At 48.9% G+C, this 27,292-nt stretch overlaps 7 protein-coding genes across 7 annotated transcripts; 3 read left to right on the top strand and 4 right to left on the bottom strand.

Annotated features, from left to right (window-relative positions):
• Window positions 1–381: 381 nt before the first annotated feature.
• Window positions 382–3,449, top strand: EI90DRAFT_3117419 (uncharacterized protein; the record flags this gene model as incomplete). Its single annotated transcript, XM_039062992.1, has 5 exons — window positions 382–438; window positions 494–623; window positions 687–1,027; window positions 1,080–1,702; window positions 1,757–3,449. 5 exons carry the CDS (start codon window positions 382–384, stop codon window positions 3,447–3,449), a joined length of 2,844 nt encoding a protein of 947 aa, XP_038921201.1.
• Window positions 3,450–3,635: 186 nt separating this feature from the next.
• EI90DRAFT_3037224 (uncharacterized protein) lies at window positions 3,636–4,355 on the top strand (the record flags this gene model as incomplete). The annotated part of the gene is made up of 3 exons (XM_039058759.1): window positions 3,636–3,757; window positions 3,808–3,865; window positions 3,919–4,355. A coding segment is annotated over exon 3 (251 nt), but the record flags the coding sequence as incomplete, so codon positions are not given.
• Window positions 4,356–5,044: 689 nt separating this feature from the next.
• On the top strand, window positions 5,045–7,573 carry EI90DRAFT_3279244 (thiamine diphosphate-binding protein; the record flags this gene model as incomplete). The annotated part of the gene is made up of 13 exons (XM_039066656.1): window positions 5,045–5,128; window positions 5,306–5,512; window positions 5,571–5,681; window positions 5,737–5,745; window positions 5,795–5,850; window positions 5,903–6,023; window positions 6,084–6,228; window positions 6,282–6,341; window positions 6,398–6,427; window positions 6,477–6,666; window positions 6,743–6,819; window positions 6,869–7,056; window positions 7,127–7,573. The coding sequence occupies 13 exons, from the start codon at window positions 5,045–5,047 to the stop codon at window positions 7,232–7,234; spliced, it is 1,386 nt and encodes a 461-aa protein (XP_038921199.1). The 3' UTR covers window positions 7,235–7,573.
• On the bottom strand, window positions 7,446–10,149 carry EI90DRAFT_3037214 (glyoxal oxidase N-terminus-domain-containing protein). Its single transcript, XM_039058758.1, has 7 exons — window positions 10,125–10,149; window positions 9,980–10,074; window positions 9,766–9,926; window positions 9,304–9,711; window positions 8,426–9,225; window positions 8,177–8,378; window positions 7,446–8,147 (listed from the first exon to the last, which is right to left on the bottom strand). The coding sequence occupies exons 2-7, from the start codon at window positions 10,072–10,074 to the stop codon at window positions 7,618–7,620; spliced, it is 2,196 nt and encodes a 731-aa protein (XP_038921198.1). The 5' UTR covers window positions 10,125–10,149; the 3' UTR covers window positions 7,446–7,617.
• Window positions 10,150–10,509: 360 nt separating this feature from the next.
• Window positions 10,510–20,158, bottom strand: EI90DRAFT_3151108 (pre-mRNA-processing-splicing factor). Its single transcript, XM_039065702.1, has 43 exons — window positions 20,116–20,158; window positions 19,901–20,058; window positions 19,725–19,844; window positions 19,155–19,663; window positions 18,384–19,101; window positions 18,303–18,329; window positions 18,023–18,253; window positions 17,807–17,967; window positions 17,531–17,748; window positions 17,394–17,478; window positions 17,255–17,340; window positions 17,076–17,201; window positions 16,999–17,014; window positions 16,801–16,946; window positions 16,691–16,750; window positions 16,563–16,633; window positions 16,485–16,510; window positions 15,504–16,426; window positions 15,220–15,453; window positions 15,147–15,166; window positions 15,001–15,088; window positions 14,694–14,947; window positions 14,591–14,637; window positions 14,202–14,537; window positions 14,083–14,150; window positions 14,009–14,018; window positions 13,937–13,952; window positions 13,788–13,879; window positions 13,702–13,738; window positions 13,617–13,649; window positions 13,447–13,566; window positions 13,125–13,395; window positions 13,036–13,072; window positions 12,639–12,835; window positions 12,471–12,583; window positions 12,378–12,417; window positions 12,029–12,323; window positions 11,896–11,970; window positions 11,799–11,842; window positions 11,487–11,746; window positions 11,111–11,428; window positions 10,839–11,042; window positions 10,510–10,781 (listed from the first exon to the last, which is right to left on the bottom strand). The coding sequence occupies exons 1-43, from the start codon at window positions 20,141–20,143 to the stop codon at window positions 10,725–10,727; spliced, it is 6,975 nt and encodes a 2,324-aa protein (XP_038921197.1). The 5' UTR covers window positions 20,144–20,158; the 3' UTR covers window positions 10,510–10,724.
• Window positions 20,159–20,941: 783 nt separating this feature from the next.
• On the bottom strand, window positions 20,942–22,556 carry EI90DRAFT_3144002 (uncharacterized protein; the record flags this gene model as incomplete). The annotated part of the gene is made up of 9 exons (XM_039065084.1): window positions 20,942–20,950; window positions 21,032–21,200; window positions 21,262–21,409; window positions 21,464–21,612; window positions 21,693–21,805; window positions 21,864–22,019; window positions 22,077–22,248; window positions 22,347–22,404; window positions 22,451–22,556. 9 exons carry the CDS (start codon window positions 22,554–22,556, stop codon window positions 20,942–20,944), a joined length of 1,080 nt encoding a protein of 359 aa, XP_038921196.1.
• Window positions 22,557–22,781: 225 nt separating this feature from the next.
• Window positions 22,782–25,933, bottom strand: EI90DRAFT_3037208 (fungal-specific transcription factor domain-containing protein). The gene is made up of 11 exons (XM_039058757.1): window positions 25,730–25,933; window positions 25,633–25,649; window positions 25,411–25,551; window positions 24,486–25,349; window positions 24,264–24,433; window positions 24,103–24,196; window positions 23,566–23,995; window positions 23,309–23,496; window positions 23,146–23,252; window positions 23,046–23,088; window positions 22,782–22,989 (listed from the first exon to the last, which is right to left on the bottom strand). The coding sequence occupies exons 1-11, from the start codon at window positions 25,844–25,846 to the stop codon at window positions 22,935–22,937; spliced, it is 2,226 nt and encodes a 741-aa protein (XP_038921195.1). The 5' UTR covers window positions 25,847–25,933; the 3' UTR covers window positions 22,782–22,934.
• Window positions 25,934–27,292: the final 1,359 nt, after the last annotated feature.

Raw genomic sequence — 27,292 nt, 5'->3', positions numbered from 1 at the left:
GGGGCAGGAAATCTGGCGATGCCGGCTTTGCATGCATTGCCATCGGAGGCATGGAATTGTGCTCCGCACGTGAGACTTTTATGCGCTCATTGTCTCATTCAGGGTGTCAACTCCGAAAGGTAACGGTGCCGGGTGGATATGGACAAGGAGAGTCGATTTCCGAAGCCGGTACCGAGTGCAAGAAACATTTTAAATATCCGAATTGAGCTCTTGAGAACGGAATAAACTTAAGACCCTTAAGCGAGGAAACTCTGAGAAACCGTCAGAACATCCGGAAGGCATTAATCGAAGCTGCGCCTCAATTCGAACAAGGGCCATTGCCGAACGTGACTCAATTAAGCACTGGTTTGGGATCACCCTTGCTGAGCATGGGCCACAGACATGCCGTCCTTCAACTTAAGTGCTAGGTTTCCTCGGAGTTCCTCTGGACGCGAGCAGGTGCAGTTTTCTTCGCGTTCAATGCCGATGTCGTGCGCCTGACTTTTCGTGTAAGCCGCCAGCGGTGCATGGACCTCCGTCGTCGCTCGGGAGGGCCGCATCGTTGTCTCATTCGACATCTTTCAGAGATGAGAGGACAGGTAGCGGTGGGCCCAAGGGAGAGGAATTCCTCGACTACGCGGGGGGTGAGTTGTCGTTGTTCGAGTAGAGGACCTGACGCCTCGCTAATCATGGCGGTACCGGATCAGAGTCTCAGCCTGAAAGCCCTTCTACCCCAAAAAGAAGGTTTTCTTTTGCCCGGCCTCGAAGATCTAATACTGTTGCGGTGGCCAGTACAGCCCGTTCGACCACTTCGGGGTCGAGCTCGCGCTCCTTCTTCTTGCGCGGGAGAAACAATATGCTGGCGAAGACTGCCCAAAGCCAACCTCCACGCGTTGTGTCCGCTCCTACTATTTATCAGTCTCCAGGTCCACCTGGCGGGTCACTTCACTCCGCGTCGGCCGATGATGATGAGGTGTTAGAAACTCTGAGGGAAGCTGCAGCAAAGAGTATCGGAATAACATTACCGACGGATGAGCTTTTTCCAGGGGTAGGTGTTTTCGTGACGAGGCACAATATTTCCTTCTTATTTGGTATGAAAGAACCGAGTTTCTTTTGGTGATCCGCCGAGCGAGACAAAGACGGTGAAGCAACGGTCTGGGGGCGTTCGATTCCAAGAACCAGGGGACTCTCGTGGTTATAGCGCGTCTTTCCCGATCAGTGTTGAAGCTGTTCCACCATTTCCATGTCTTTTCTCTCTTATCGAATCACGCATTGGATTCACATCTACAGTCTCGAAGTACTGCGCTCCTCCACCTCTCGTGACGCTTTTGGGATCTACCAAAAGTACTGCAAGACACTGGAAACCCAGACACCTTGCTCTTACTTCTGTCACTACTCTGGGCCCAAATTCAACCAAGGATGAAGCAGTTTACATTCGAACGGACTATCTGCATCTATTCAAGGGTTCGTCCCCAAATGACAGAGAGGTGGATCGGCTTCTCCTCACAGGAAACTCTGCCGCCACACTCCCCGATGAACAAGACAATCTTTGGGACCGTCAATGTGTAATTAAAGTGAATGGTTACCACGCTAAAGTGGTCAAGCAAGACGAAGAAGGCACATTCATTCCCCAAGGCGAGATGGTCTGGCTTCTCCAGTGTCCAGACAGTCATAATATGCAAAAATGGCTGGTATCTATTAGGAATGCTGTTCTAAACCACAGGTGGGGTGACTCTTCGACGTTCCATCCACATCCCTGAGGTTCCCCATATTACAGGTGTTGGCAGGCTGGTCTAACCAAAAGGTCCGGGACCCCATCTGGCATGACAACTGTGCGCTCTCTGATCGAGGGAGCGCTCACCCCTGATGGGCCCGGAAGTGAGGACATGACTTCGGAGGACGAGTCCCTGATTGTCCCGAAGCCTCGTCCTCACACAAGCCTCGGCATTTTGACTAATCAACCCAAATCGCTTGGTCTTCGCGGATTATTCATTAATCATCAGTCGTCGGTGCCCTCGTCCCCAATCGTTGCTGAACGTCACGACTGGAAGAGTCAAAACGCTTCTTGCGCCAGTTCTCCTGCCCATCCTGGCATTTTCCCTGTGCCAAAGGCTTTATCATCACCGATTGGTGGCGCCCGTTCGTCGCTGACGACATCAACACTTGAAGTATCTCAGGGATCATCATTGACCAGTGTAGAGGAGCGGTCTACGTTATTCCCACCCGAAGAGGATCCTCATTCCGATTTTATGGTATCCGTGCCTCCATCTGCTCTAGTAATTGAGGATGGGCAGGGTCGTGCCTCATCCGAAATCGCTGTGAACGATGCAGTGAGTGTTATGAGCAAACCAAGTCCCCGCGTCCCCGCCCCGTCACTTGAGGAACAGATGGCGCCCACTGCTGTCCCCGCCCGTCTTCTAGTCAGCGTCCCTATCACTCCTGTAGAGGAAAGATTCTTCGACTTCTCGTCTGTTGGAGTGAATGGGCCTAAGAGAGCACGACCAACAAATCCTCGGGTAGTTTCTCTCAGTACTAATACATTTGAAGGTGACCGAGAACGAGAAAATTTCCAGCGTTTCCTAGCCAGTCCCTCCTACAACCCTTCAATTCTAGGGACATCCCCCCTTCGTGGAATGGTTGCATCCGCATCAACATCTCTGCCCCCCCCTCCACGTTCCAGGCGAGCCACCACCTCTTATGGGACTTCCTCGCATCCGTTTACCAAGGGTGGTCGAGCCTCTCCTAGATTGGTCCACTCGCGCTCTCGGAGCTCATTAGATACTCACTTGGGTGTCTCGAGTGCATTGGACACGAGTAGCCCTTCTATCACACGGGACTTAAGTGGCACCAACATACCGAAGAGACTGACTTCACTATCAGGTCTGGGGACTCGTGAGCGCCCTCCGGATAGCGGGTCGGGAGAGGATGGGCACCAGCGGAACGGTTCCGATCTGAGTAACATTAGCGAAGTCCCTACTTCACGGCATCATCGTCGCCATAATTCTGACGAAGCGGGTAGTTCAAGGCGCGGATCGAGTGCTTCGAGGGGTCGGAGCAGATTAGATAATTTACCAGTGGTGGTGCCGCGGCCCCGGGCGCCGGGGGGCCCGCTGGACTCTGTTGACACAGTGGTATATAATCCTTCTAAGCTTCCTTGGCGCCAGGCGCAAGGTTCCGAGATCACATCATTGGGAGTGACTTCCCAAGATGAAGCCCAAACACATTCTTCATCTGCTCAACTGTCGATTGAGATATCATCTTCACACAGCACTCGAAGTGTACAGTCCCACTCTACTGATGTTTCTAATGACGCGTGCATCACACCAACCTCTACAGAATCACTTTCCCCCATCCAAAGCAATCCGCCTTACATTCACCCTTATGCTGCCCTTTCATTGCACTCTTTCGGTATACATGGCCAAAGAGAAAGCTCTATTTCTTTGACAGCGTCGCAAGCCGCTAACGCCTAGGTCACAGTCCATCCCTTACCCCGAACGTACACCACAACTATGGCTGTACATCATTTGACCCTTTCTCATTGACTATGCCTTCCCGTGGTTTCAAAATCTTTCAATCCCCCGGCTCCACTGCATCCATTCACGACTGTCTCAGTCCTGCATTTGATCCCAGGTTACACTGCAATTGCTTCGTTCAGCTGCTCTTCGACGTTGACACTCTGCTTCTGATTATCCATGTTGTACAAGTGCATTTGTTCTATTGCGTAATTCCAGCTTTCGCAAGATCGCACTGAGTGATTCTATTTGGTTCCCTAGTTGAGGTTTGGCGATTCCCATTCATGCAGGGCCATGCATTCAACAATTATCACAGCACCCAGGACGTTGGATCTGATACTCCACTGGGGGTAATTATCATCGAACCACACACAGTGAGCTTCCGAACCCTGATTCAACGAGGAAACTTTCCGGATTTGGTTGACAGGTGCCGGAATGTTCCAAGTTTGACACCGTCGCAACTCAGGTTTTCGCAGACCCCACAGATGCTGAGACAATCATCACAGACAATCTTTTAGGATTCACCTTGTTCATGGGTTGCATATTATTGGTCATTGCGATCGTTGCCAGACCAGAATGGGGAAAGATCCTATGGCCCTGCACTCTAGGGTACTTAATTAAAAGCATTCAAGTTGCGAATCCTACGATCTCCACGTCTCACCCACTTCAGGCCTCAACGGGGAATGTACATCTTTGGACCTCTGCGAATGCCCGATGTGGAGAGGCAGACCTCAAGTCGGATATCTTGGATTTCGACCTCATCGACAACTTTGGGGACATTGAGTGATGGAGCAACTGAGCGCTACAACTAATTTCACGGCGGGTGTTGGCCCAGTGTATGCCCCGATGATTTCCATACTGCCCTGTCACTTATCGCGTAGTCAGAGAGTCGAAATAGACGGATCTCAAAGCGGGCCACTATGTGAAATGATTGATAGTTGTTGCGTATTGCAGGCCGGGGAGGGGCGATCTGGGTTTCCTCACCGGTTGTGCAGTACATCATGCATATACTACACCCTTCCCTGGCCCGTCAGCGGGACAGAGGCAGGTCATTGCTCTCATTAAGAGAAGCTAGCATTCATAGCACCAATCGGACGCATTTTTGGTCGTCCGGTAATATCAGTCCGAACGCAGAAGCATTGAGAGGCCACGGCCTTTGCCTGTTCGTCTATTTATCGTGTCATTTGTATGAGGAGAGTAGTTCAACCCCGTCTTCCGCCATATCTAGGATTGACCTACCCATGTTCCAGCCAGGCACTAAAGAGACCCGTATCCAGGGATTTCGTCGCTACAGGCGAAGTTTTGGAAGGGTTAAGTCTTTCGACCGGCAATTTTCATCTATAGCCCTCCGCGTGGTCCCAGAGTCGCCACAGCCATAGTATCGGGTCACGCACACAGTATTCAAGAGCGAGCAAGCTGGTGAGGTCCTTTGATGACACCATGTTGTACACAATCCCGATTCCGTTTTGCCGATGTTCCCAGAGCGCGTACAGTGGTGCACTGTCTGTCCATTTGGTGACGGCAGCTCCCTGCTTTCGTTTTGCCAAGTTGCCATGTCAAACCCGAGAGTTGTCCGCAGGAAGTGGCCAGACTCGAACTGTGGGAAACCCGGAACCGTGGGTCACGTTGTTGTCCTCGTGAGCGTGGGCTAGGTACTGCCGAACGACGGTATGGACCTTGCTCAGATGCTCTCCCGCCAAATGAGGCGGTTTCCTCGTCTGCGCACCCAGCTCAGAGCAGTGCGGCCGGTAGGTTCAATGTTGGTCCTATGACCTCACGGCTTCAAGTGCTGATACCGGCAACTCATCAATCAGCTAGCCCATGACGCCGCTGGGTCTTCTGGCCCGCTGAGAGTCCCATCAGACCCTCCGAAGACAACTGGGTCATTACCGGGCGCATCGGCATCCGCTCTAACTACGAAGCTCTATTTCTTCAATGCAGTTTTAGAACGTGCGCTTATCCCAACCTTTCGCATCCTCGACGGCTCCGGCAATGTAATGGAGGGAGCGGAGATTTTGAGCGTATGCGTGTCCGCGCAGGAAAGCAATTATCTCACATTAACTGTATCATTGCAACCAGGACCAAATGGACCGGGACCTCGCTCTGAGAATATACGAGTCTATGATGATTTTGCCCGCGATGGATAACATCTTGTACAATGTCCAACGGCAGGGTAAGATCAGCTTCTACGTACGTACGCATAATTTTTCAGTTTGCGGTTCCACTGCCCTCACTCTCTTGTTAGATGACTTCGGTTAGTGAATGACGCAGGGATAAACCCTGAGGCTGATGTTTTCAAGCAGCACGGGGAAGAAGCCACTATCATCGGAACTGCAGCAGCCCTCGGACCAAATGATGAGTACGCCACAGTTCAAGTTCATTATGGTTATCGTGGTCGACGACTTCAATAGGGTGCTGGGGCAGTATCGTGAAATGGGGATAGCCTTGTGGCGGGGCTGTCCTCCAGAGGAGTTCATGGCACAGTGCTTCTCTAACGAACATGATCATGGAAAGGGACGACAAATGCCAGTGGTATGTGTGCACCCATGAAATGATATCATCGAATATGGATGAAATGATGTTGTCGATCAGCATTACGGGTCTAGGGCGTACAAATTCCACACTATCTCTAGTCCGCTCGCCACCCAGATACCCCAGGCAGCTGGCGTTGCTTATGCTCTCAAGCGGGACCCCGCGCGGAGAGGGAAGGATTGCGCTGTTTGCTTCTTCGGGGAAGGTTCGTTTCATGCAGAACGATTGATCAAACGAGAGGGCCCAACCGGTCTGCAGGTGCTGCCTCTGAGGGCGACTTCCATGCTGGTTTAGGCATGGCCAGTGTTCTAGGAGGGCGTGAGTTTGAGGCCCTGTGAGACGGTTCTCTTTACTGACGCCTGACCTTCCTTCAGCACTCATATATGTATGTCGGAATAATGGCTGTAAGCTCCCCTCGACAATTGACCGTCCCCAATTCATTAATTCTCTCAGTCGCGATCTCGACACCTGCCGTTGAACAATACCATGGCGATGGCATTGCTTCACGTGGACCGGGGTATGGCATACCTACAATTCGCGTGGATGGAAATGATATACTTGCTGTGTATAATGCTGCGAAGCGTGCGCGGGAGCTTGCAGTAGCTGAAAGTACAACTGTTTTGATTGAGGCCATGACCTATCGGTATGGTTCTCAGTTTAGCTGACGCCCTTTGTCCTCTGATGCTGATATGAATATCGGCCGCAAACACCGGGATTAGAGTCGGTCATCACTCCACGTCTGACGACAGCTTCGCCTATAGAGCTCGACAAGAAGTCGAAGACTGGAAGAAAATTGGTGCGGCCCATAAATTTAATTCTTCCAGATTTGATCATCATTGATTTAGATAACCCTCTCCATCGCATGCGCAAGTTTCTCGAATTGAAAGGATGGTGGTCTGAAGAGGAGGAAGAACGTTTAAAGGCATCTCAGAAGAAGAGAGTGCTAAATGCTTTCACGCACTCTGAGAAGCAACTGAAACCTTCTCTGTCGAATCTTTTTACGGATGTGTATGACCAGGAACCATGGAATCTCGTGAGTTCCTCGTTCACTCGATGATTACCAGTCAATGAGGGGTTTTGATCGATTACCTCACGATTTCCAGGCAGAGCAACGTGCGGAACTTCGGGATCTGCTGAAGAAGTACGGTGATATTTGGGAACCGTGGAGGCACGAACTGCAAAAGTTCCGAAATAACGGGAGGGATGTTTGACCTGACGCACAACTGTTCAGAGAATGAACCATGATCACAATGTTAATGCATCTTTTGTCCTTGCCACTAAAAATCATCGCTTCAAGCTGAGAGAATTTAGGGACCATCCTAGATATGTACACCAAAAGAGCGAATAGAGAAAGGAAAGAGTGAGAGTTGTACACAGAGTCCGATTGTTGTAGAATGAACGGAAAGGCATGAGAATTAAACGGAGGTGTATTGATCGATACCCAAGGAGGTTGGCGATAAGAGTGGGGGAGAGATATAAGTCGGCAGGTAGTTAAAGTATTGTATGTCCAGCATGGGTTGGCAAAACGTGTATTAGCGAGATACGGAAAAAAGAAACACAAGAAAGAACAATAGCTGTCCGACTCGAAATGTGATCATGAAGCCCGCCCAGTACCATCTTCGTGTCCGAAGCGCAATGCGGTCGGTGGCGGGTCATCATAATAATCGTCATAATCGATCCTCCCCCCCGAGGGACTCTTCAATGGCGTGATTGGTGCTTCATAATCGCCAGCAGCCCCCATGTGTATTGGATACTTCTCGCCCCCGGCCGCAGGAAGCTGCGGCTCGTGCAGGTCCATGCGGGATTCGGAATGTATTGAATGGTTGTCGTCAACGTTCCATGCAGAGTTGTTGTACTGTTGCAAAGGAATGAATGCACCCGAACCACGAGGCTGCTCCGACTTGAGTGCTGCCATTTGTGTACCAGCGGACAGGGCGCCATACGAACCAGAATACTCAGGGCCAGGTTCCTTCTTGCGCTTGCGGCACATAAGGAAGAGAGCCACAAGAACAGCAAGGACGATTGTCCCCCCTGCTGCAGCAGCAGCGACAACTCCAAGCGAGAGTTTGTGCTGGCTTGACGGAGAAGATCCTCCTGATCCTCCCGAAGTCGTAGTGGGGGATTCTGAGCCTTGACGTTGGCTGGTAGAACACTAGCTGGTTTTGTAGGTTGGACACCGAAATTACCTGTTCCGACAGTAATCATGGTGCCGTTACTTGGAGTGCCATTAACGACAACGAAAAGGAGAACGGGGCCAGGAGTAATGAGGTTGGGACTAGGAGGGAGTTGTGCAACGTGGAGTGTTACAGTGCCGTTATCGCTGACGGTATAGGTGCTATTGAGTTGCATGAACCGCTGACCCATGTTCATGGCGTGTGTGGTAAAGCCGGGCGAATAAGAACGACAGTCGTGTTGTCAGCGATGTCATTGGCATTCCCGGTGTATGAGCTGGCATCGAACCAAAGGTCGAATGGATCACCACCATAACCTAACGAAGTAGGGACACCATGTATGGTGGGTTTCGATCTATTGAAATAACGCGGATAAAAGATCTCTGCATCGTATGTTGTTGGGAAATATGCGTTAGGATTATAATCCACGTTAGGATTTGATCCTGCGATCAGTACGGACGCATCCGGGAGGAGGATAGCTGTTGAATGGTAAAGTCTTGGTATTTTGGATGAGCCTAGCCCAGCATTCGACCATCTTGACCCCGCAGGTGCATTTGGGTCATATATCGCAGGCTGGAGGACGGGCCCCGATGCCAGACTCATCGTGAATGGCATTTGATTATGAGGGGTTGTACCAGTTTGATCGGCGTAGCCCGCAGTTCCATTAACAGCCCCGTTGATGACAAGGTAAGTCCCATCAGGTAGCGCTATAAATTGGCCCATGGTTCTTGGCTGAATCATATTGTCATCTTGCACATACTGTACTGGTGAGCCGTCGGTAGGTTCGGGAGTGAGACGATGGCAATCATTCGACGCAGAGATGTTCCACGTAGCAGCATTCGGATAACTGTAGTTTCCCCATTGATCGTCCCTCATGAATGTCCCACCACAGAAGAGAATGGTTGGAGTCCACTTGTTTGCAGGGGTCAAAGGAAGCATGGCGACCGCTCCTGAGGCTGGATACACTCGGACGATTTGACCAGGCATATCCGGTAAGGGGTATTCCTGGTTGGATGTGTAATTCCATAAAGCTGAGGTGAATATTGAGTTAATTTGGGCGGAGTGAGAAACATACACCACTGCGCAAAATGATCGGATGAGGGACGTACTGGTACTATAATTTGCTTGGAGAAGGACGAGACCAGAGGGCATAAGGAACATGTGAGTGTACGAGTTGAGACCAGTGGTATTGACGGTGAATTGAGAAATCTGGGGAGTGTAGCCCGCATACGGCGGATAGAATTCATAAGTGGGTTCCGCAGCACCTCCTTGAGTGCCACGGTCGGAGCTCATGACTGGCCAGTTACGGTTGATGTATCCACCGTTGACGAAGCCTCCAAGGAGAAGAATGGTTCCATCTGCGAGGGGTTCAGCTGACGAGTACCAACGACGTTTCATGAGTTGGGTGACGTTATCACTCCATTGGCACTGGGAGATATCCTGCCCTCCTTTACAAGGGTCAAGTATGCGGATCGCATCCCCGCCATCGTAATCCTTGTAGACACTAGAATACCACCCTGAACAAGGATAAGGGCATTAGAAAGGCGCCGCCGCAATATTGAAAAACGGACCTGTCCCTGTGGGCCCTACCACGTCGGAGATGTTGCCTCCAGGTCCAATTGCCCCATTCCCACCAAAAGTCACCCATGAGCCATTAGGGAAATGCATCCCAGAGGCGCAAAAGGCATTCGTGATGACTGGCATCGGAGTTGCCGTGTTGCTTTGAATGTCCCTGAACAACATTCAGGGGCAAAGATAGCAACTTCAATGTACAAGGAAACTTACCACTCAGCAGCCCATGCCGAACGGCCATTGAGTTGTTGAGGATTATTTTCAACCTTGTCCAGAATGTAAACCTTGTCCTCACTTCCGAGAAACATCTGAAGAACAAAGACGTCAATCACAGCTGACTGGCTGAGAAAATGCATACCATCATTGCGCTAACGAGAGTCGTGCCAACATGCTCAATCCCGCCCGGGGTAACGGCATCGACCTGCATGTTGATGGTATTCACTCGTGTTAGAAGGAACATCAAGGGAAGTTTGGATGCCAAGAACCGACCCGCCATGGTAGCAATAGGAAAGAGAGATAAAGAAGGTCTGAGTAACATTTTCCGAGCATTTTGACCGCTCGAAAGAACGAAAGAGGGTGGCAGAAGGAGAGGAACGGCGGCGTAAGTAGCGTACGAAGGAGAGCAAAAGTAAGATCCAAGCAAACGGGTGACCCCGAATAAATGTGTCACGTGTAAAGGTTGTATCCATTGGAATCAATATTTTATTGTTGCATTAATATTTATTGTGTATATTGTAATATTTCGAACTATGGATTGGACGTAACCATATTCCGGCTATTGTCACCGGTCTTATATAATCAGGTGGAGGCCAGGCAAATATCCGCATGCAGGTTGAGTTCCGTGACTTTGCAACAATGCCTTTGTCGTGATGGTACAAAGTACACAACGAGGTTGGGAGCAGGAATGACATAAATACAATTAGTGTGAAGCAACTACATAAGGAACCAAGGTAGGTGATCAAGCTAAGCTGTTCTCAACGTCGGCGCTGTCATCCCCTGTTTCAAGGTTGGCGAACTACGTAATGTATTAGTGTCAGGCCAGACGTAAGGTATACCACCATAAATAACTCACAGAAAGGAAAGCAGATGGTCGATGTTGTTCAGCCCAGAAAGGGATGGGAGTGTCGAGGATCACCGAGTAGGGCATATTTGGTGACCAAAGCTGTGTCAGCCCGACACCGTAATTCCACAACTTGCCCTCTGGAACGAGTGTCATACCGAGGATCCTATCCGACAGCAACAGTTGGACGCGTTCGGACATGTTCGGGTTAAAACCCTATTCACATAAGGACACGTAAATTTGCATTGCAAGACGGACGTAAAATTTGACATGATAGAGCTCACCGGTGGATTAGGAGAGTTATCCTGATTCTTTCTTCCCCATTCAAAGCCCGGAATTGTCAGGCAATGTGCCGACAGAGAGATGGAACCAGGTGTGAAGGCACAAGCGATACAGATTGAGTTGGGCCCCCATTCTGAATGATCTGCCATTATCTTCGCTTGAGTCGTAACATCCAATGGCGTTAGATGGGGCAGGTCCAATCCTTGGGTCTTAATCCAACCCAGAGGCTCCAAGTCCTTTAAAAGGAAATCATCCCTCGGAAGCTGCGAAGGCAGCTCAACATTGTTGTTGTTGCCACGCTGAGGAACGAATGCGAGGGCCTGAATACAGATCATTCCGTAAGCAATTGGAGGCACCGAATGGAGGCCGTACACATACCCGTATCTCTTTGACTTGCTTGTTGTCGGGAGGCGAAACCCCGTATAGGAACGCGGCAACTTGGGTTCGCAGATCAGCACTGATGATAAAAGAGCGGATGATATTCTTAGGGATGATATAAGTGTAAGAGGTGGCGTCGTCCTTCACATCATCATTCGAAACGTAGATGTGCTGTAGACGGAGTGGAAGGTGGGTGGCAGAAATGGCACGGACGCGCCAGTCTGATTTGCTGCTGAAGACCTGCTGCCCGTAGTTCGTGGCTGAAATCATTGTCAGATTGTACAACCCAATCAGCTCGATGAATCAACCCACTGGTAACAACATCCATGGTATCACCATGAATATTCGTTGTCCGGCTGCCAATCGGGCCAGTCAGCTTTAAGAAAAAAGTGATTTTGGGTCGACTGACGTAGTAACAGCGGTGACCTGGCTCTGCGCTTCAGTCGATTTCTCAAGCTCTGCCATTTGCTGTCGTTGGATGGACCTAGAGCATCAAGGGGGTCAACAATCTGCGTACTAATCGTGTCAATACCCGGACATACGGCGCGGCAATTTCTTGACCAAGAATAATATCGCGAATTTCACTGGACGTCAGCGAAGCGATATTTACGCTATTGCGCTTGCCGAAGTCCGCAAGGATGAGATCTTTAAGCGCCACCTCAACTTTGATCCACTCTTCATCAGAAAGCGACGGCCACACAAAATGTGGTTCGGTGATGGTGTTTTTGTCGGGTCGGAGAATGATCTTAGCTTTCTCGTTGTTCACATGCAAACCACGAAGCAGGAGAATAAGACGCGAGAATGCAGTGTAACTCGAGATAGATTTGAGCCAGTCGTCTAAAGGGACGAATGAGTTTGACCATATCCAGAATAGACCACGAATAAGCCTACCGTAGAGGTTGAACAGCACCATTTGGGGTTGAGTGGCGCGCTTTAGGAAGCGGTGGGTACCAATACAATGCCTTGCAACAAAGCTAAACTTACCAGGATCAAGTCACCGAACTTCTCCATTTTCATGCAAGCTTGGAACGGAAGCTGAAGCTCACTTCCTTTGATAACAATGTTGGGGAAATCAAGCAAGTGAACCTCGAGTGGATCTGGGTAGACGTCTAAGCTCATTACACGAACAGGCTGGGACTTCCTACAACATACCCAACATGCCCTTTCGAGTGACAATCACCTGCTTCGGCTGTTCTTCGACCGGAAGCGAACGGACCAAAGCAGCTACTTCTTCTGCTGTCTTCCATTTCGCAAGCTGTCCGAGACGCTTTTGACCGGCCCAAACACTGTATGGATGACCTTCAAGAACAGCTGACCGGATCGGGGATTGAAAATAAAGATAGCGCCATCTAAAAGGATATCAACACTTGATGAGCTATGGTATGAAGGTGCAAGCCGTACTAATCTGGAGATCGGTGTCAGCAACAAGGGTCTGGACACGCAAAGGAGACACTCACTGGCTTAGTGGTCAAGTTCCCCTCGAACGTCTTATGGCTAATTAAGTCGTTCGTAAGCTGAAATGATAGAACTTTGTGGTACTCGGGCTCACATCGTTACACGATACACATTTGTGTCGTCCACGAACCCTGTCAAGAGTCGTTAGTCCTAATATGTTGATTTCAATCATGGAACACGTACAGATAATCTGATTGGAGAAAAGCTCCGAATAATTCTGGCTGTTCAGATATGGCTCGGTGGGTTCCGAAGAGTATAGCTGGAGGCCCTTGCGTATACGCTCACGTAAGACGTGTAGGGCTGGGTTAGCCTTGACAATCTTAGCCATAGCCTGCTGAATCAATGGCTTCATCCCCGGGAACCAATTTCCGTACGCAGACCAGATGTTGTAAGCCAGGTCCATACCGATCATCACACCGGTAGGTGAAGGATAGATGCTCATGGAATCTGAGACCTGAAAATCATACAATCAACAGAAAACTCCGGGAAATTAGGATAAACTCACGTAGTCGAGGAACTTAGCACGAGTGTAACGTTCAACATCGTGTGTGTCGAAGTCCCCCCAACGTAACTGCACATCGATCCAGTACTTGTTACTCGTCGTTCCATCCAAGACATCTTTGTTCTGAAGCATATATTAGTGACTTGAGGAAATTATAAACCGTGCATACGCACATCTGACACTAGTGATGGTCGAGCGATGTTCCACTGTCGAACCACATTAAAATAGGCACCAGATATCACATAAAACGCTACAAACCTTGTAAGCTGAGAATAGAAGAATATCTGCGCAAGAGCTTGGGTCCTGGTTAGACTTGCTGGCAGACGCGTGCTCTGAATACCTACGAGTTCATCTTGTAACTTTTTCTCGGGTGAATAGTTTCCTTCTGGACAGTCTCAATCTGAAGAGCCTCGAGTTCCTGATCGAAAACTTGACACTAGGCCCAAAGTGATAATCAGCAGGGATGCAAAACAATGATACGAAAAGCACCCACAAGATCCATTACAACACTGCAAAGTAAGAAGATTAGCCAAAAAATCAATAAAGACTGCATCGAGGAGCTCGCCTTTCGTGAACTAGATTGGAGGTGAACGGAGGCAAATGATCAAACAACGGAAGTAGTATGGTGTTATAACCTACTTTTTTGCCACAAGTGGGCGCGGAAGATTTGAATCAAACTGATCTTTAACGTAGGGATCTTTCCGTGCCTGGAAAGTGGTGTTAGTCCAGCATACCAGTGGAAAGGGTGCAACACTTACATAAAAATGCCAGTCAGGTCGAGCTGCACCTGGAAACCAACATAGACGTTTGCGCGGTTGATGGTAGGACTCCACCACAAGGTGAAACGACGATTGGGGATTTGGTTTAATCCGGAGCGTTGGGCGTTCGTCAATTTTTTGTATCTCATCGATTCTTCGAAACCAGACGCTTTCTCCCAGAAAAGGCCTTCCCAGGTAGGGAAGTATGTCCCTTTGAATAGGGTGTGTTCCAGAATGCCTTCCACACCACCTAACGCCGCTATGACATCGACTCGATAGTTGTTCAGCTGCCATAGCTTTCCGTCATGTCGCTGCGATGTCCACCAGAACGGATTGCTGTTCAAGCTCATCAGCACAAGCGAGGGGGGTGATTTGTAGATACTACATACTGCTTTAGCAATTGATATTGTTTCCAATCTGTTCTAACCCGCCACCCCTGCGCAATCGGTAAGAAACTCCGAAATTGCTCGGCAGACTGAAGGGGAAGCTTACCTTGTCGTAAGCGAGGGTGTGACGATCCTTTTGGAAGAGGGTATTGATTCGGGGTATCCCACGATCCCAACTATCCTCAAGATCCTCGAGAGTCAAACGGCGATTCTGTGCGTTCGCTTCTTTCCGCTTCATTGAATACTCCGACCAAACCCGAGCCGAGTCCATAAACTCGGCCTCCCATGGCTGAAGATAGCGGTATAGATTGGGTATGAGCTGATCTTCCTCATGGCTCATACCAGATCTAAAGTGCGTCACTGTTGCGAATAAGGTCAGCACAACGTTGCGTGTGTGAATTGAGTTTACTGGCCTCCAACGTCTGTTTGCTTTGACCATCGAAGATCGCTCTGGGGAATGAGGACATGACCCATCGACAACATGCCCAAGCCTCCAAGTTCCTAAACGGAAGCCCTACTTGTCAATGAGGTGCCCCGGCTCCCATGCGGAAATTGTCACCTTTGGAGTGTAAAATACAACTATTGAAATGTTCAGGACATATTCTATTGAATTGACTTGCACGATAACGTACCAGGAGGGAAACGGGAAGGCATTTTGCTGTTGAGACCAATTTTGACACGCGTCTGAATCTTGTTCTCAGCCTTGACGAGGGCATCCAGAAGTTCGTTCGTGTGCACCACAGCCTCGCGGTAGTATGTCATGAGTCCGATGAGAGCCGTGTTCCATTTGTTCACGATCTTCGAGAACGTAGTAGATCCAGAGCTCATTAAAACTTGGCGGATACGATTATTGAACTGTTGGATGCCTAAATCTCCGCCGTTAGGACTGCAAGAAATGAAACCATCCAAAGCTCACCTTCATCGGAAACCCGTAAAAAGGCCTGCGCCGTGCGTTCCTTAGTCTGCTCGTTTGTCAAATTCCAGACCCCATCCTTGAGTGAGAACTGCTCCCCATTCATGGTACGAATCTTGGGCAATATTCGAACTTCGAAGCCAGACATAGAAAACAGAAGTTGGGGATTATGCTTCGAGTAAACACTGACGAAGGTGTCATCCCATTCAATAGTGGTAAGTGATCGAGGCAGGCTCTGCTTGACATTCCAGAACACGGCGCGTCCGAGGTTAACATCGTGTTTAATCAAGCGCATACGACAGTCACGAGGCCAGCAACGCTTATTATTGTAGCCAATAACGTTGTTGTTGGTCGGATCAGGATTAGCACTGAGGTACCTCTGGATCAGGTCCCTGGCTTCGTCCGCGGTAAAGCGGAACAAAATATGCAGACGATCCACATATCGAGAATACAAGCGAATAGGATGCCTAGTTTCTGTTGCACTGTCGCGGTACTGAAGGAAGTTATTCGGAAGCTGAGGAGGCCCCGCCATCTCACTGGCACGTTGAAGACCAAGGATAAGGAGATCCAGAACAAGTCCATAATACTGGAAGACAAACGCCGAGAACTGAAGGCCACGAATAAGACCGAAGGCGTTAGTATGCGCCATATCCTTGTATGTAAGAACGGTGTTGTTCTTTGCGGTGATATAGTCTGCTAGATTGTGATCCAGAATTAATCGAAGCAGACGATTGAGCAAGGTCAGATCGATTTTCTCATAAACTTTCGATAATACTGTCTCCATCATCACGTTGCATTCGCCTTCGCTTGTCTCCCAGATGTCAGTCAAGTTATTGATGCCTTGGCACCACTTGTACACTAGCAACGGTGGAGGCTCAGTGTCGGCTGGCTTGATCCAAGCGGGAAACAGTCCACGTTTGTCCGCCCTGTAATGATGTCAGCATAGACTTCTGTTTTAATGAGAATTTGCATCAAAGGACATACTCGAAGAAGAGGAACTGATCAAGGTACTAAAGCAACATGATGTGAGATACAGCGTAGGAAAGGAAATGTTATACATACGGCATCAGTGATCTTCTCGACTGGCTCAATGTCGTAGCACGGAATTAGTTTATCATACGTATCGAAGAACTCTAGATAAAAGAGAGCAAATTTAACTCCAACCCAAATAATCACTGAAAAGCACTCACCAATTCCAGATTCCTTGAAAGCTCGCTGAGTAAGCAGGAGTCGTTTGATGCGAGATAGACCTAGAAGGCACGTTAACATATGATGGACTAGGTACGGATGAACCACGTACACTCGTGAGGATTGTCGTATGCTTGCTCGATCAGCGCTAGCTCCTCGCGCTGCGACTGATTCAAACGGCCCTTCACACTGTACGCTTCCTTTAGCTTTTCGAGAGCAAGTACTAGTAGCTTCGTGTCATGTTTGTATGACAAAGGTCTTGAAGGTAACAAATCAGCTAAAAATTCAATCCTAACATGACACAACCTACGGGAAAGGTATTGGGGCTGGTGAAACGCGCATTACCACCTTTAGCAGGTAGCCGTTAATTACAACTACACGACATACCAAATTTACGACTTTCAAGCCAATGAACAGTAGTGGTGTAAATCGCAACGGCTTCTTCTGCGCTGACGTACGGCCCATCCTTCAAGTATGCATGCTGACGCTCCTGTTCGGCTTTGAGGTACAGACCTAACATCGGAGGCATCAGCCGAGTGAGAGTAATGAGACGTTGTACTACAAACGCGTGAGACGACCCAAGTTCTTCTTAACAACAGCCTTATCTACGGTGGCTCCACGGCGGATGCGCTCACGGTTGTAGTGTGCAACCCTGAGGAAACAATCACCGAATCCGACCGGTTACCAAAACCAAACGACACTCACGAAGTCCACCAGTCAGCTTTGCTCTTGATGTAACGCAAAATGATGTTCTCGATGGCAGTGGGCATCCCTGGAACCTTCCATGGGACTAGATGGTGGCAATCAGCTGCCATTGATATCAGCGATGCTCATGAACATACTATTGGCCTTCCAGCATCGCCAAGCTTCCGACAGATGCTGCAAAATTGTCTTCGCCTTGTTTTGTTTTATGGATTCAGGCATCATATCCAGGATATCGTGCATTACAGCGGCTCGAAGCTCGAGGTCAAAATGCGACTCGACACGCTGCTTTGTGACGGTCTTTGCGACGCCTTTGCTATTTCGTCCTTCAAACTGGCGAGCAAGCAAGTTACCAAGCCTGACATGAAAAAAATTCAGAGTGCCTCGTGCGACAGTGACATGAGGTGAGGACAGACCATCGCTCGAGGAGTGGAACAATACCGCGCATGAAAAACAACCATACACGCCACCCCGGGGCCCAGAAACCACACCCCGGGCCTTTGCCGACGGGCCCGGTGTTAAATCGATAGTAGATCAAATGCTTTAAATCTTTCGTCATGCGCACTTGACGCATCAACTATTGAGAGCCAAATCATCAAAATGAAGGTACTCTAGTAGACAAAAACAATCACCTTGTACTTGTACCTGTACATTCCAGTTAAGGCACCAATATGGGCAAAGATATACTGAAGCGCATCCGCCAATTGAAATGCATCGACATTGCCCAAACGATACTGAACATGAGCATCGACAACTAACTTTGTGAGTCGGAGTATTTCCCTGCACAGATGGAATGCGTTGCCGAAACGAGACTTCTTGCGCTCTTTCGTTGTCAAGGTCTTCACAGGCTTCAAGTTCATGTTCTGGAGCCCAGAAATGAGCACAGATAATTTCCCTATGAACAAAACTCACATAATCCAGGTGCAAATAATTCAGGTTCTAGGTGGTAAGAGACGTGAGAATCAATTCTAAATATTGGAGCGTGTCACGAACTTTGCGGTGGATCAGTAAATTCAACATATTGTAGCCCTGACGGCAAACCTGAAGGCCGGCCTCCACCCAGTCCAACCTAGTGGTCTGGAAGAACTTTGTGGCTTTGAGTTGCTTGAACAAGTCACGCTTAGTGACAGACTTGGCTGGGCGACGATGTAGCTCGTTCAAGACGAAACACTTGAGCAACTTCTGGTACGAAACGCGAACCTTAGTAGGCTGGTTCGGAGGGCAGTGCTCCAGGTACCAGTTCTTAACGAGCGGTACATCTTCGGCTCGGCGCATCCGCCCACTACGATGCTGATACGGAGCAGGAGCCCACCAAAGGGCAATAGCATCAGCGGTGTGCTCATTCTCGAGCTCCTTATCCGCAAAGAAAGGGCTGATGTCATCAGGAAGTTCAAACATGTCAGCATCATTGTTGGGGCCAAACACGGCGTCCTCGTGAGAAATCAAAGGCTCAAGCTTGGCGGCGAAGGCACGGGACGAAATGGGATGAATGAGGGGGTCAAAGTAGAAGGCCGGCAGATCAGGATTCTCAGTGCGGATATACACGTTCTTAGGAACGTGGTAGGGCGAGATACTGACGGAACGAGGGAGAGAGTTGTAAAGGTGAGGGAAAGCCACCTTATACTCCGTGCGGATTTGCTGGCGAATGATGATTTTATTGATGTCATTAAACTCGTTCCAATCTTCATCAAAGGCATCCATGTCGCGATATCTAAAGTTGGATGTTGAGTATATGCTTGTAAGAAAAGCTCCTATTAGACGTACAAGGGTTCAAACTTCGGACCGCCAGGTATGGCCATGTTCAGAGCCTTCGCTGTAAAAAATGATTTCTTGTCAAAGAGATAACTGACATTGCTGTCTGTATGATCTGACAGCAAAGTGCGACCAAGTCTGTACAGATTGGCCATGACAGGGAGGGAGAGAGACCAGTATCTGTAGGAGGATCCATTCACAGCGGGCGTATCAATAAGCGGTTTTGGATCATAAAACCAATCGAAGATCGGAACATCTTCTTCCTCATCTAATTCAAGCTGAATAGCTTCGAGGGGCTCCACGTCAAGGATGTTGTCACCATAGTCAAGAGGAGGCTCCTCATCATCAAATGGAGGGAAGCGCATGCGCTTGAAGTGGCGACGGTCCCGCTTCTCGCGACGCATCGCAATCCACATGGAACTCCATTGCGCATGATAAATTGGTTCAACCACTCGGGGGATTTCATTGACGAAAGTAATAGCGCCGGTGATGTGATAGAGGACAGGGACTTCACGGACTTGCTGTCAAAGATGCTCTTGTCAGCGCTTTCCGAGTTTACTATCGACGCAAAAGGGTACAAACCTCCCAAGGAAACGGAATATTTTCGAGTAGTTTAAGCACCGCGTGAGGGACATATTTCAGTGCCCCGAGATGGACACGCTTGTCATTTCTGAATTTGCGATTGCTCATGTCACCGTGATCCTGTGTGCGCGATCAAAAACTGCTCATTCAACTTCGAAAAAATTAGTCAAACTGACCTTTATTATCTTCCGTACGTGCTCAGGGGGTAATTCCTGCTTCCCAACGTCGATGAATCCAGCTTTTCGCTTTTCGCCATAACGTTTGTTCTGCATCTGGACCCATTTGTGAGACTTTTGTGATAACGCCTCAGGTGACAGTTCCACCCGAGGCTGCCCTGGGAATCCAGTAGGGAGTCCAGTAGGCATGCCGGGCGGTGGAGGTGGTGGCATACCAGGGGGAGGAGGCGGAAACGATGACATCCTATGAGGTTGGAAAGTTGGCAGGATGACTTCAAGATTTTGCTTCCGGCAATTGGTTTAGTGTCATAAGCGCTTAAATGGTTGTAACCCCTAGAGCCTACTCAACTTGCTTTTAGGGTGTGAGCGTATCAGATGATCAATCCCCGGGCGTGCCAGCTGTGGCGTTATCTGATCCCCTTACTTAGAAATAAGCTCGCCTGGTTGCTTCTGGCTGACGCGCCATCTTCGTAGCTACCAGTTCAACTTCCGTGTCCTCGACAGTAGAACTATTACTGCGAGCATCTCTGTGCTATTCTATGACTATGCCAATATTCCTATTCACAATCACTAATGTTATAAGTACCATGCCATGGATGTGTGTGGCCCTTCTGTTCGTATCAGAGCGCTAAATCACACGAAAGTTTTTGGTGAATACAAATAGCGACTACCCACTCAAGATCTTAACACCGCTGGATCCATTCCCGGAAGTCCCCTTCTCTGTTTGTCATCGCTGCTTGATCACTTCCACTTCAATGAGATCTTTGCCTGCAGGGCCTCGCGAGTGTAATTCTCTTCTGCACTGCTAACGGTCGTCATTTGATGAAGAGTCTATGTTGTGGTGGCCGAGAAATTGCTAGCCGCTTCATCAGATTTCAACGAGCCAACCCCCAGATTAATGCGGGCTAGAACACCCGTTCAACATTGGTGGGAGCGAGTTGTATTTCAGAGTCAAGTGCGCGATCCGTTTAATATGGCATGGCGAAGAACATGCTACTCGAAGACTCTCGGTCTGAGCTGGGTCTTGCGACTCACTGTTCTTTATCGTGGCTTCATCCGCATCAAAGTATGAAAAAGGGCTGAATTCCAAGAGTTCTCCAATAGAGACAGAATTACAAAACAACTCTACACTACTCCCAACCGACAAACAGTGGCTCCGCCTGTTGTACCATCGAATGTGAAAAAATTGGCAAGTGGCGGATCTTTCGCAGAAAGTGCCTTCAGTATATCCTGCGCCAAAAATCCCCCCACGACTGCACAAACAGGGGATAATTCATGAGCGGCAGTAATTGCAGCCGACCTGTTCGAATTATTAACCAATCTTAGAATACACTACATCCCCTCGGCGATCACTGACGTACTCAATCTGATGCCGTGGAATAGACTGAATGATTTGGGAGTTTACATCCCGATCCTTTAGTAATGTGTTTGCCAGCACTTCGAGCTCGTCAGCTGTGGACAAACCATCGGGCAATTGTCCTTGATGCCTCGTCTGCCACTCCAAAATAGCTAAAATATACGACGGTGAATGAGTTATCGCTCCTCATACGGCAAAGTATATACCCATAACGGTGAAGACAGTGGCCGGGTTCAATTCCTTTGTTTGCCTTTTGGAAAGATTCTCCCAGGAATGCTGCAGAGCATGGGAGAACGTTGGATACGTCATAGTTGCCTTGATGTCTTTTGGTTCTTCCCCAGGACGAGTTTTATCCCTGCGAGTAACCAAACCATCACACTAGTTTGCATCGCACACCGCACGAAAAAAATAGTAGACGGAGAATCGAGCGCCCACTTTGTCAAGAATTGATGCACACTAAGATCGCAAAATATGAAGCCCGACAACCCATATGTGGCTCCACAGTAGAATTTCTTCTTCTGACGAGCACATTCCTCATTCAGGGGGATCTAAAGATCAAGTGGCAGGCCGCATGAGGTTCGCTTCTTCATAATCAGCAAGACTTACAATCCATTCAGTTCCACGATCCGTCACACAGACTAGATCCGCTGATTCAACTAGCTTCTCCAACTCTGTCCCGTGAAGGGTTTCAAAGTTCGTCACTGTTTCTACTATAACACGTGGATTCAAATTCTGTATTCGTAGTCGGGAGGATTCTGCTCTCTTCGGTTCGGAGATATAATGAGGCCTGAGCTTGCGATGCAACATAAACGCACCTACATTCTTTCCGACGTCTTCCTCAGTGAAGAAAAATCCTGCACCTAGGTCTTCTTCAGTAACATTGTTCTCATCCACCACAATGAGCTTTCCAATGCCAGCCAATACGATATTCTTGATGATTTCAGTGCCAAGTCCCTTAAGATTGACTACAACAACCGTTGCATTCCGCATCCTGACACATGAGCCGGGGAATGAGGACAATGAGTTATTTGTAAGTGTGAGTTAGATATTATCTCAATAGACCAGCTTGCTGTAGCCTCGAGCACTCGCCTTTGCTGAGCGTCGAGTCCCCATAATCGAATCTGCCGATCGTACAGCGCGGCCTCATCTAGCACAATCAGTGAATGCAGCCCACAGGCGACAGCAGAGATTACCTTCGGTGATCGCTACTTCCTGAGTCTCGAAGTTCTCCATTCCCTGGCGCTCTTGCCCCGCCGACGAATTAGATTCGGCTCGAATTTTCACATCACGAGACCGCATGTACTGCAGCTCATTCCCACGGCCTCCGGGAGTTGCCGGAGGCACCAAATCAATTCAATCCTTATGGTCAGTATCCACGCCATCACGAAGCAATGCACGTTTGAAGCGCCGAAGGCAGAAATGAGGTATTACTCTAGGCAGCCTAGTATTGCTCATTCCAATGTACATATGTGTGAGTTAGCTTTTGACAACGGTACAAATCACATAACCGAAGAGAGTCGAGTTCTAATTTAACCAAAGGAGGATGGAGTAAAACGGTGTCACCGATAAAAATAATAGCATCACAAATTTCGAGGGGCTCATTAGCCCAACCACAAACGTGGGAAGAACTTCGAGGTTGGAAACATATAACCCGGCAATGAATGCAGCACTGCAAAACTAGGTGACCATAGCATTGGCTGGGCCACTACTCTCATCACGCTCGTCATCCAGTCTATGTGTAATGTGCTCAGCAAAACGTGGATGCCATACGAAGGATCACGTGCATACAGATAATTGCGTTCTATTTCTGAAAGGATAGACAGGAAGTCCCCTGTTAAGGATTTTGAGATTTCACGGGCTAACAAACCTTATCTTGAGATATACTCACATAGATATGCATTAGCACGGGCCGCAGAAGCCGGGGCAGTTTCTACCTTCCGTACTGCATCTAGCAGAGTGCTTGCCACAAATCGGACTTTGTGCACTAACGAAGGTCTGATAAAACCCAAATCGTGTTAACTGATCCCAAGGAAAAAGCTAAATGGACCTACCCATTGGTTGCAATGGCTTGGATCGGAATCGAATGGAGAACATTAAGCAAATCGCTCGCCACAGCTTCTCGGTCATCCATGTGCCACCCACGCATAAGCTCTGAGGTATCAACATTCGGTCCAGCCTGCAAGCGTATCATGGTAATGAGCTCGTCACGATACTGTTCAATGACAAATCGAACGAGTTGCTGTATTGAATGATTGACGGCGGCCACGACGATCAGCCAGAACGAAACAAAAGTCAATATGTGCATTACCTGGGTAACGTATAGGTTGGCCTGCATAACCAAGTATGCATTCCCTGCATTCTCTCGACTGGCGTGGGGATCATGGAAAAAATTGCGCACTTCCACGAAAGTGGCATGACGACTACCAAGGCCACCATAATCCGCAGTACTAGTGCCAGGCAAATGCACTCCGGATCCTTTGGCGGGGTCAACAGCGTTTCGAGTCTTTAGCTTGAGCGGCCCTGGCGCGTGAGCCAGAGCATTGATAATTCGGGTGTGTAATGCCCGGATCTCAGCGAGTCTGTCGGTTGCGAGACTTCCACGAGGGGGGGCACGCTTGTCGACTCTGATTCGAACGAGGATTTCTCCCAGTAAAGCAAATATGCGTGTGATGTAGTTAAGCCCAGACACAATGGCGGTCGTGCCTCGAGGCTGTTCCTGAACTCCAGCAAAAGTGATACTGGATTGGGAGGGGGACCGAGGAAGATAAACATCAGTGCAACCATTGGCAAACCGCGTATCACCCGGATCATAATTGAGCTGCCTCCGGGCAAATACCTTACTTACTATTCATCATCCACGTCCTTTGGGAAATGAACTGTACAATCCTCATCTCTTAGACAAATAGGCCGACCCAGAAGAATCGCCATTGATTTATCCGCTGGCATGTTGAAAAAGCGCTGTCAGAATCAACGACAAAGCAAGCCGAGCTGCACCATAGTGCTCACCCCCAAACAGCAGCCAGAACACTCTGCGACGAATCTCAGCTTCGATGGGATCAAGATTCTCGTACGAGGCTTCTTCATGCATGTGCAATGTTACAGCGATGTGCGCAGCCTCTCCAAAGCATGCGTGCGAGGTAGCATCGTTGCCCTCGCAAAAATGGTACACCATATCGCTGACAACTTGTTACCGGCATATTTCGGGTAGACTCGGGGATTTGCGCTTACAAGTAGCGAATAACGACCTGCATACTACAGGGGTTATCGTAGCCGGCGACCGTAATAAGACGACTGGCCTCCGAACAATACAATGCCAATTTTCGCACTGTGGGCCTATCGAAAAATGGAAGATAACTTCTTGGAACCTGAACGAGCGTACTGGCAACGGTACTGAGAATGAGAGCAAAGAACAGCGGGTCTGTCTCTTCACGGTGGGTCGCAATATCAGCCATAAATGTGGGCTTGTGAATGCAAGGGGTAAGCGGGTACACATATGAGAAAAATAGCTGGAGAATTTCCATGATTCGCTCGCGTGAAACGGGCAGGTGATCTAGAGAATGTCGCAGGGTTGTAAAATGGTCCAGTGGGGGATAGGTACGCAGGAGCTGGCATGGAGATGGAGAGAGTGAGACCGTAGACACAGAGGGGGATGGAGAGGGTATTCCCCAGGACGTGACTTGAGGTGCTGAATGGTGGAAGTTACCAGGGGAGGCGTACCGGAGAGATTGAGAGGTTTGCATCGGAGATGCTGTCATATTTCGATCAGAACGACCTGATGACGAGCTTGGTCGGACTACAGACAAAGCGGCGTTCGATGAATCGACTCCATAATTATAATTGTCAGCCGCTGCCGAATACGAGCCTGGCAGTAGATTATGCAGAGAGTGATCGATGTAACCGTTGGAGGAGCTTGCAGTTGTGTTTAAAGCAGAAACACCAGCCACAGAATTTCTTGACAGCGTAGAATGCGAGACTCCGTTGACATCCAGCGAAAATGGCGACAGAGGGGTAGTGGCAGGAGGTGTTTGTGGGATATGTTGACTTTGTTGTGCCTGCAAAGCAGCGGCTGCCTCCTGCAAGCGCCGCAGGTAGCTGTTGGAAGGATCAAAATCAGGTAAAATCCGGACCAACCCATCTCCGCGGGTTAGCTTACAGATTTGGCGGACCACGTTTTTTGGGTTGGTATTCATAAGTGCACTTAATTCCAAGAGCGATGCAATGCTTGCATGACGTGTGTTGGTCCTCAGAGCCATCCCGACTCAACCCTTCTCGTGTGCATTTTACCTTGCGTGCCCTACACGCAGCGACAGGGAAATATGTCAGGGGGAGGACGTTGAAGACAGCTGGAGAACCAAAATCCCATCTAATGACCCACCTGCATGCATCGCAAGACTTCCAATATTAAGGAGAACGATAAAGTCAGAAGGGGACAGGTACGAATACGAGGGATATTAGTTACTTGGGGTACTCACTTGAGACTGGCGTTTCCTTTTTGGCTTGTCGCCGTTGCTGTCCCTCAGGGCATCGTCAGGCCTGTCTTCTTCAGTGGGAGATGCTGAGCCGTCCTTCTTTACACGGGCGGGAGGCATAGCAGAAAGTGATTTGGGGATCCGCACCTGAGGACGGTCTTGCGCCTGAGTTATAATGCTTGCATGAGCAAGCCATTAAATTGGATTGATGTTTCAATTGAATCAATTGAGTCCAATTCAAGAGATCGTTTTCCGATTCTTTGGCACGAAACGAACAGCACCTTAGCCTCGGAAAATTCCGCTGTTACTCCTTCATGCTTTCGACATTCTCTAGCCTCAATTTTTGCTTTTAGCGGCCTTCAGTACTCGTTCGAGCCACAAACAATTTTTCTTTGGATGGCCGCCGATGTACCCTTACCGCCGTTCAATCTATTGTTCACACAATTTTTCAGGTGTGAGCATACATACATTTTTCGTTTGCATGCAAAGCCGACCGGATGCATCACGACCTTTTGATCATGATGCCCCTTCCCCCAGAATGCATGGGTATTAACCCCAGATATATTGCGACAACCGTAATCATTTGCACATATTGACTTCCAGGAAATTATACCTCGTCATTCTTGGTCTCACTTTCTACACACACAATTCCGAACGTTTAACTGCAAAGTCTATTGACTAATGGAACTATCCCAACCTCATTGAGAAGAAGCATCCACCTTGGTACCCGTACCTTACCCAACAGTGAGGAAAGTTTCAAAGTCCAATCCAAATTGGGAAGGAAGAACAATTTGCCGGTATATATTCCAAGACCTGCGACCAGTCCAAGGCGGCGGAGTAGCCGGTTCATCATTGCAAGGGTATGGTTACTTCCTGCACCCTTGATGCCATGCCACGCAACATCCTGCTCTCGTGCCTTTGGCTTCTCGATGTCACCCCACATGTCTGAAAATTAGTATCTTGATCCATCATTATCCATCTTTCGACACATAATTGGTATGCCAAAGCCTGATTGCAGAGGGATTTCACACATGGCTATCGCCTTGCCTGCACCAGGAGTTTCAGATGGTGAGGGCCAGGGTTCCTTCACTGACGCATTGTATGCTCGCTGGAATCTGGACCATGAGAGCCGTCCTGATGAGAGCACGAATTTCGCTGTCGGACGCAAATGTATGTCCAGCTTTGCAATGAGTAATGATTCCTTTCGATCAGTACGATACCACATATGGTTTCTGGCTTCTCTACACCTACAACACTTACCTGCGGCTGCATCTTCATGGGAGATAGCACGGGCCCCGCTATTTGGAGAAGGGCTGGGTTCTGCAACAACGTTGCAACACCACGTCATTTCACACTGGAGCACGTCTACTTTTTAATGTCTCAATTATCTGGTGATACTGTGTAAATTATTTCCTTGAAGGAAATCATCCAAGGCTATCAGAGATACCTGAAGACCTATGAGGCGGACAAACATAAGAGCATGACACTCCGACACGTTATGTGCCTTTGGAGCAGCTGCGGATTAGGTTCAAATCACTGGTAATTACAGGCTGTGTACAGACAGAG

The sequence above is a fragment of the Cantharellus anzutake genome (genome assembly GCF_015039405.1).
Source record: "Cantharellus anzutake strain C23 chromosome Unknown EI90scaffold_6, whole genome shotgun sequence".
Taxonomy (NCBI): Eukaryota; Fungi; Basidiomycota; class Agaricomycetes; order Cantharellales; family Hydnaceae; genus Cantharellus; species Cantharellus anzutake.
Note: the sequence above shows the minus strand (reverse complement) of the source record. Positions and strands in the feature narration are given on the sequence as shown.

Bases quoted from the DNA above. Each gene is read 5' to 3' on its own strand.
- EI90DRAFT_3037214 (XM_039058758.1), bottom strand. From the start codon at position 10,074: ATGTTTCTCGGAAGTGAGGACAAGGTTTACATTCTGGACAAGGTTGAA. The intron at 9,927-9,979 runs GTAAGTTTCCTT...AATGTTGTTCAG, and splicing joins TCGGCATGGGCTGCTGAGTG to GGACATTCAAAGCAACACGG. The intron at 8,148-8,176 runs GTGTTCTACCAG...GTCAAGGCTCAG, and splicing joins CCAACCTACAAAACCAGCTA to AATCCCCCACTACGACTTCG.
- EI90DRAFT_3151108 (XM_039065702.1), bottom strand. From the start codon at position 20,143: ATGTCATCGTTTCCGCCTCCTCCCCCTG. The intron at 19,664-19,724 runs GTTTGTACCCTT...CATCTTTGACAG, and splicing joins ATATTCCGTTTCCTTGGGAG to CAAGTCCGTGAAGTCCCTGT. The intron at 16,511-16,562 runs GTATGTATAACA...ATGTTGCTTTAG, and splicing joins TCGAGAAGATCACTGATGCC to TACCTTGATCAGTTCCTCTT.
- EI90DRAFT_3037208 (XM_039058757.1), bottom strand. From the start codon at position 25,846: ATGCCTCCCGCCCGTGTAAAGAAGGACGGCTCAGCATCTCCCACTGAA. The intron at 24,434-24,485 runs GTAAGCGCAAAT...ACAAGTTGTCAG, and splicing joins CAGGTCGTTATTCGCTACTT to CGATATGGTGTACCATTTTT. The intron at 23,996-24,102 runs GTAAGTAAGGTA...CTCCCAATCCAG, and splicing joins AAGGACGTGGATGATGAATA to TATCACTTTTGCTGGAGTTC.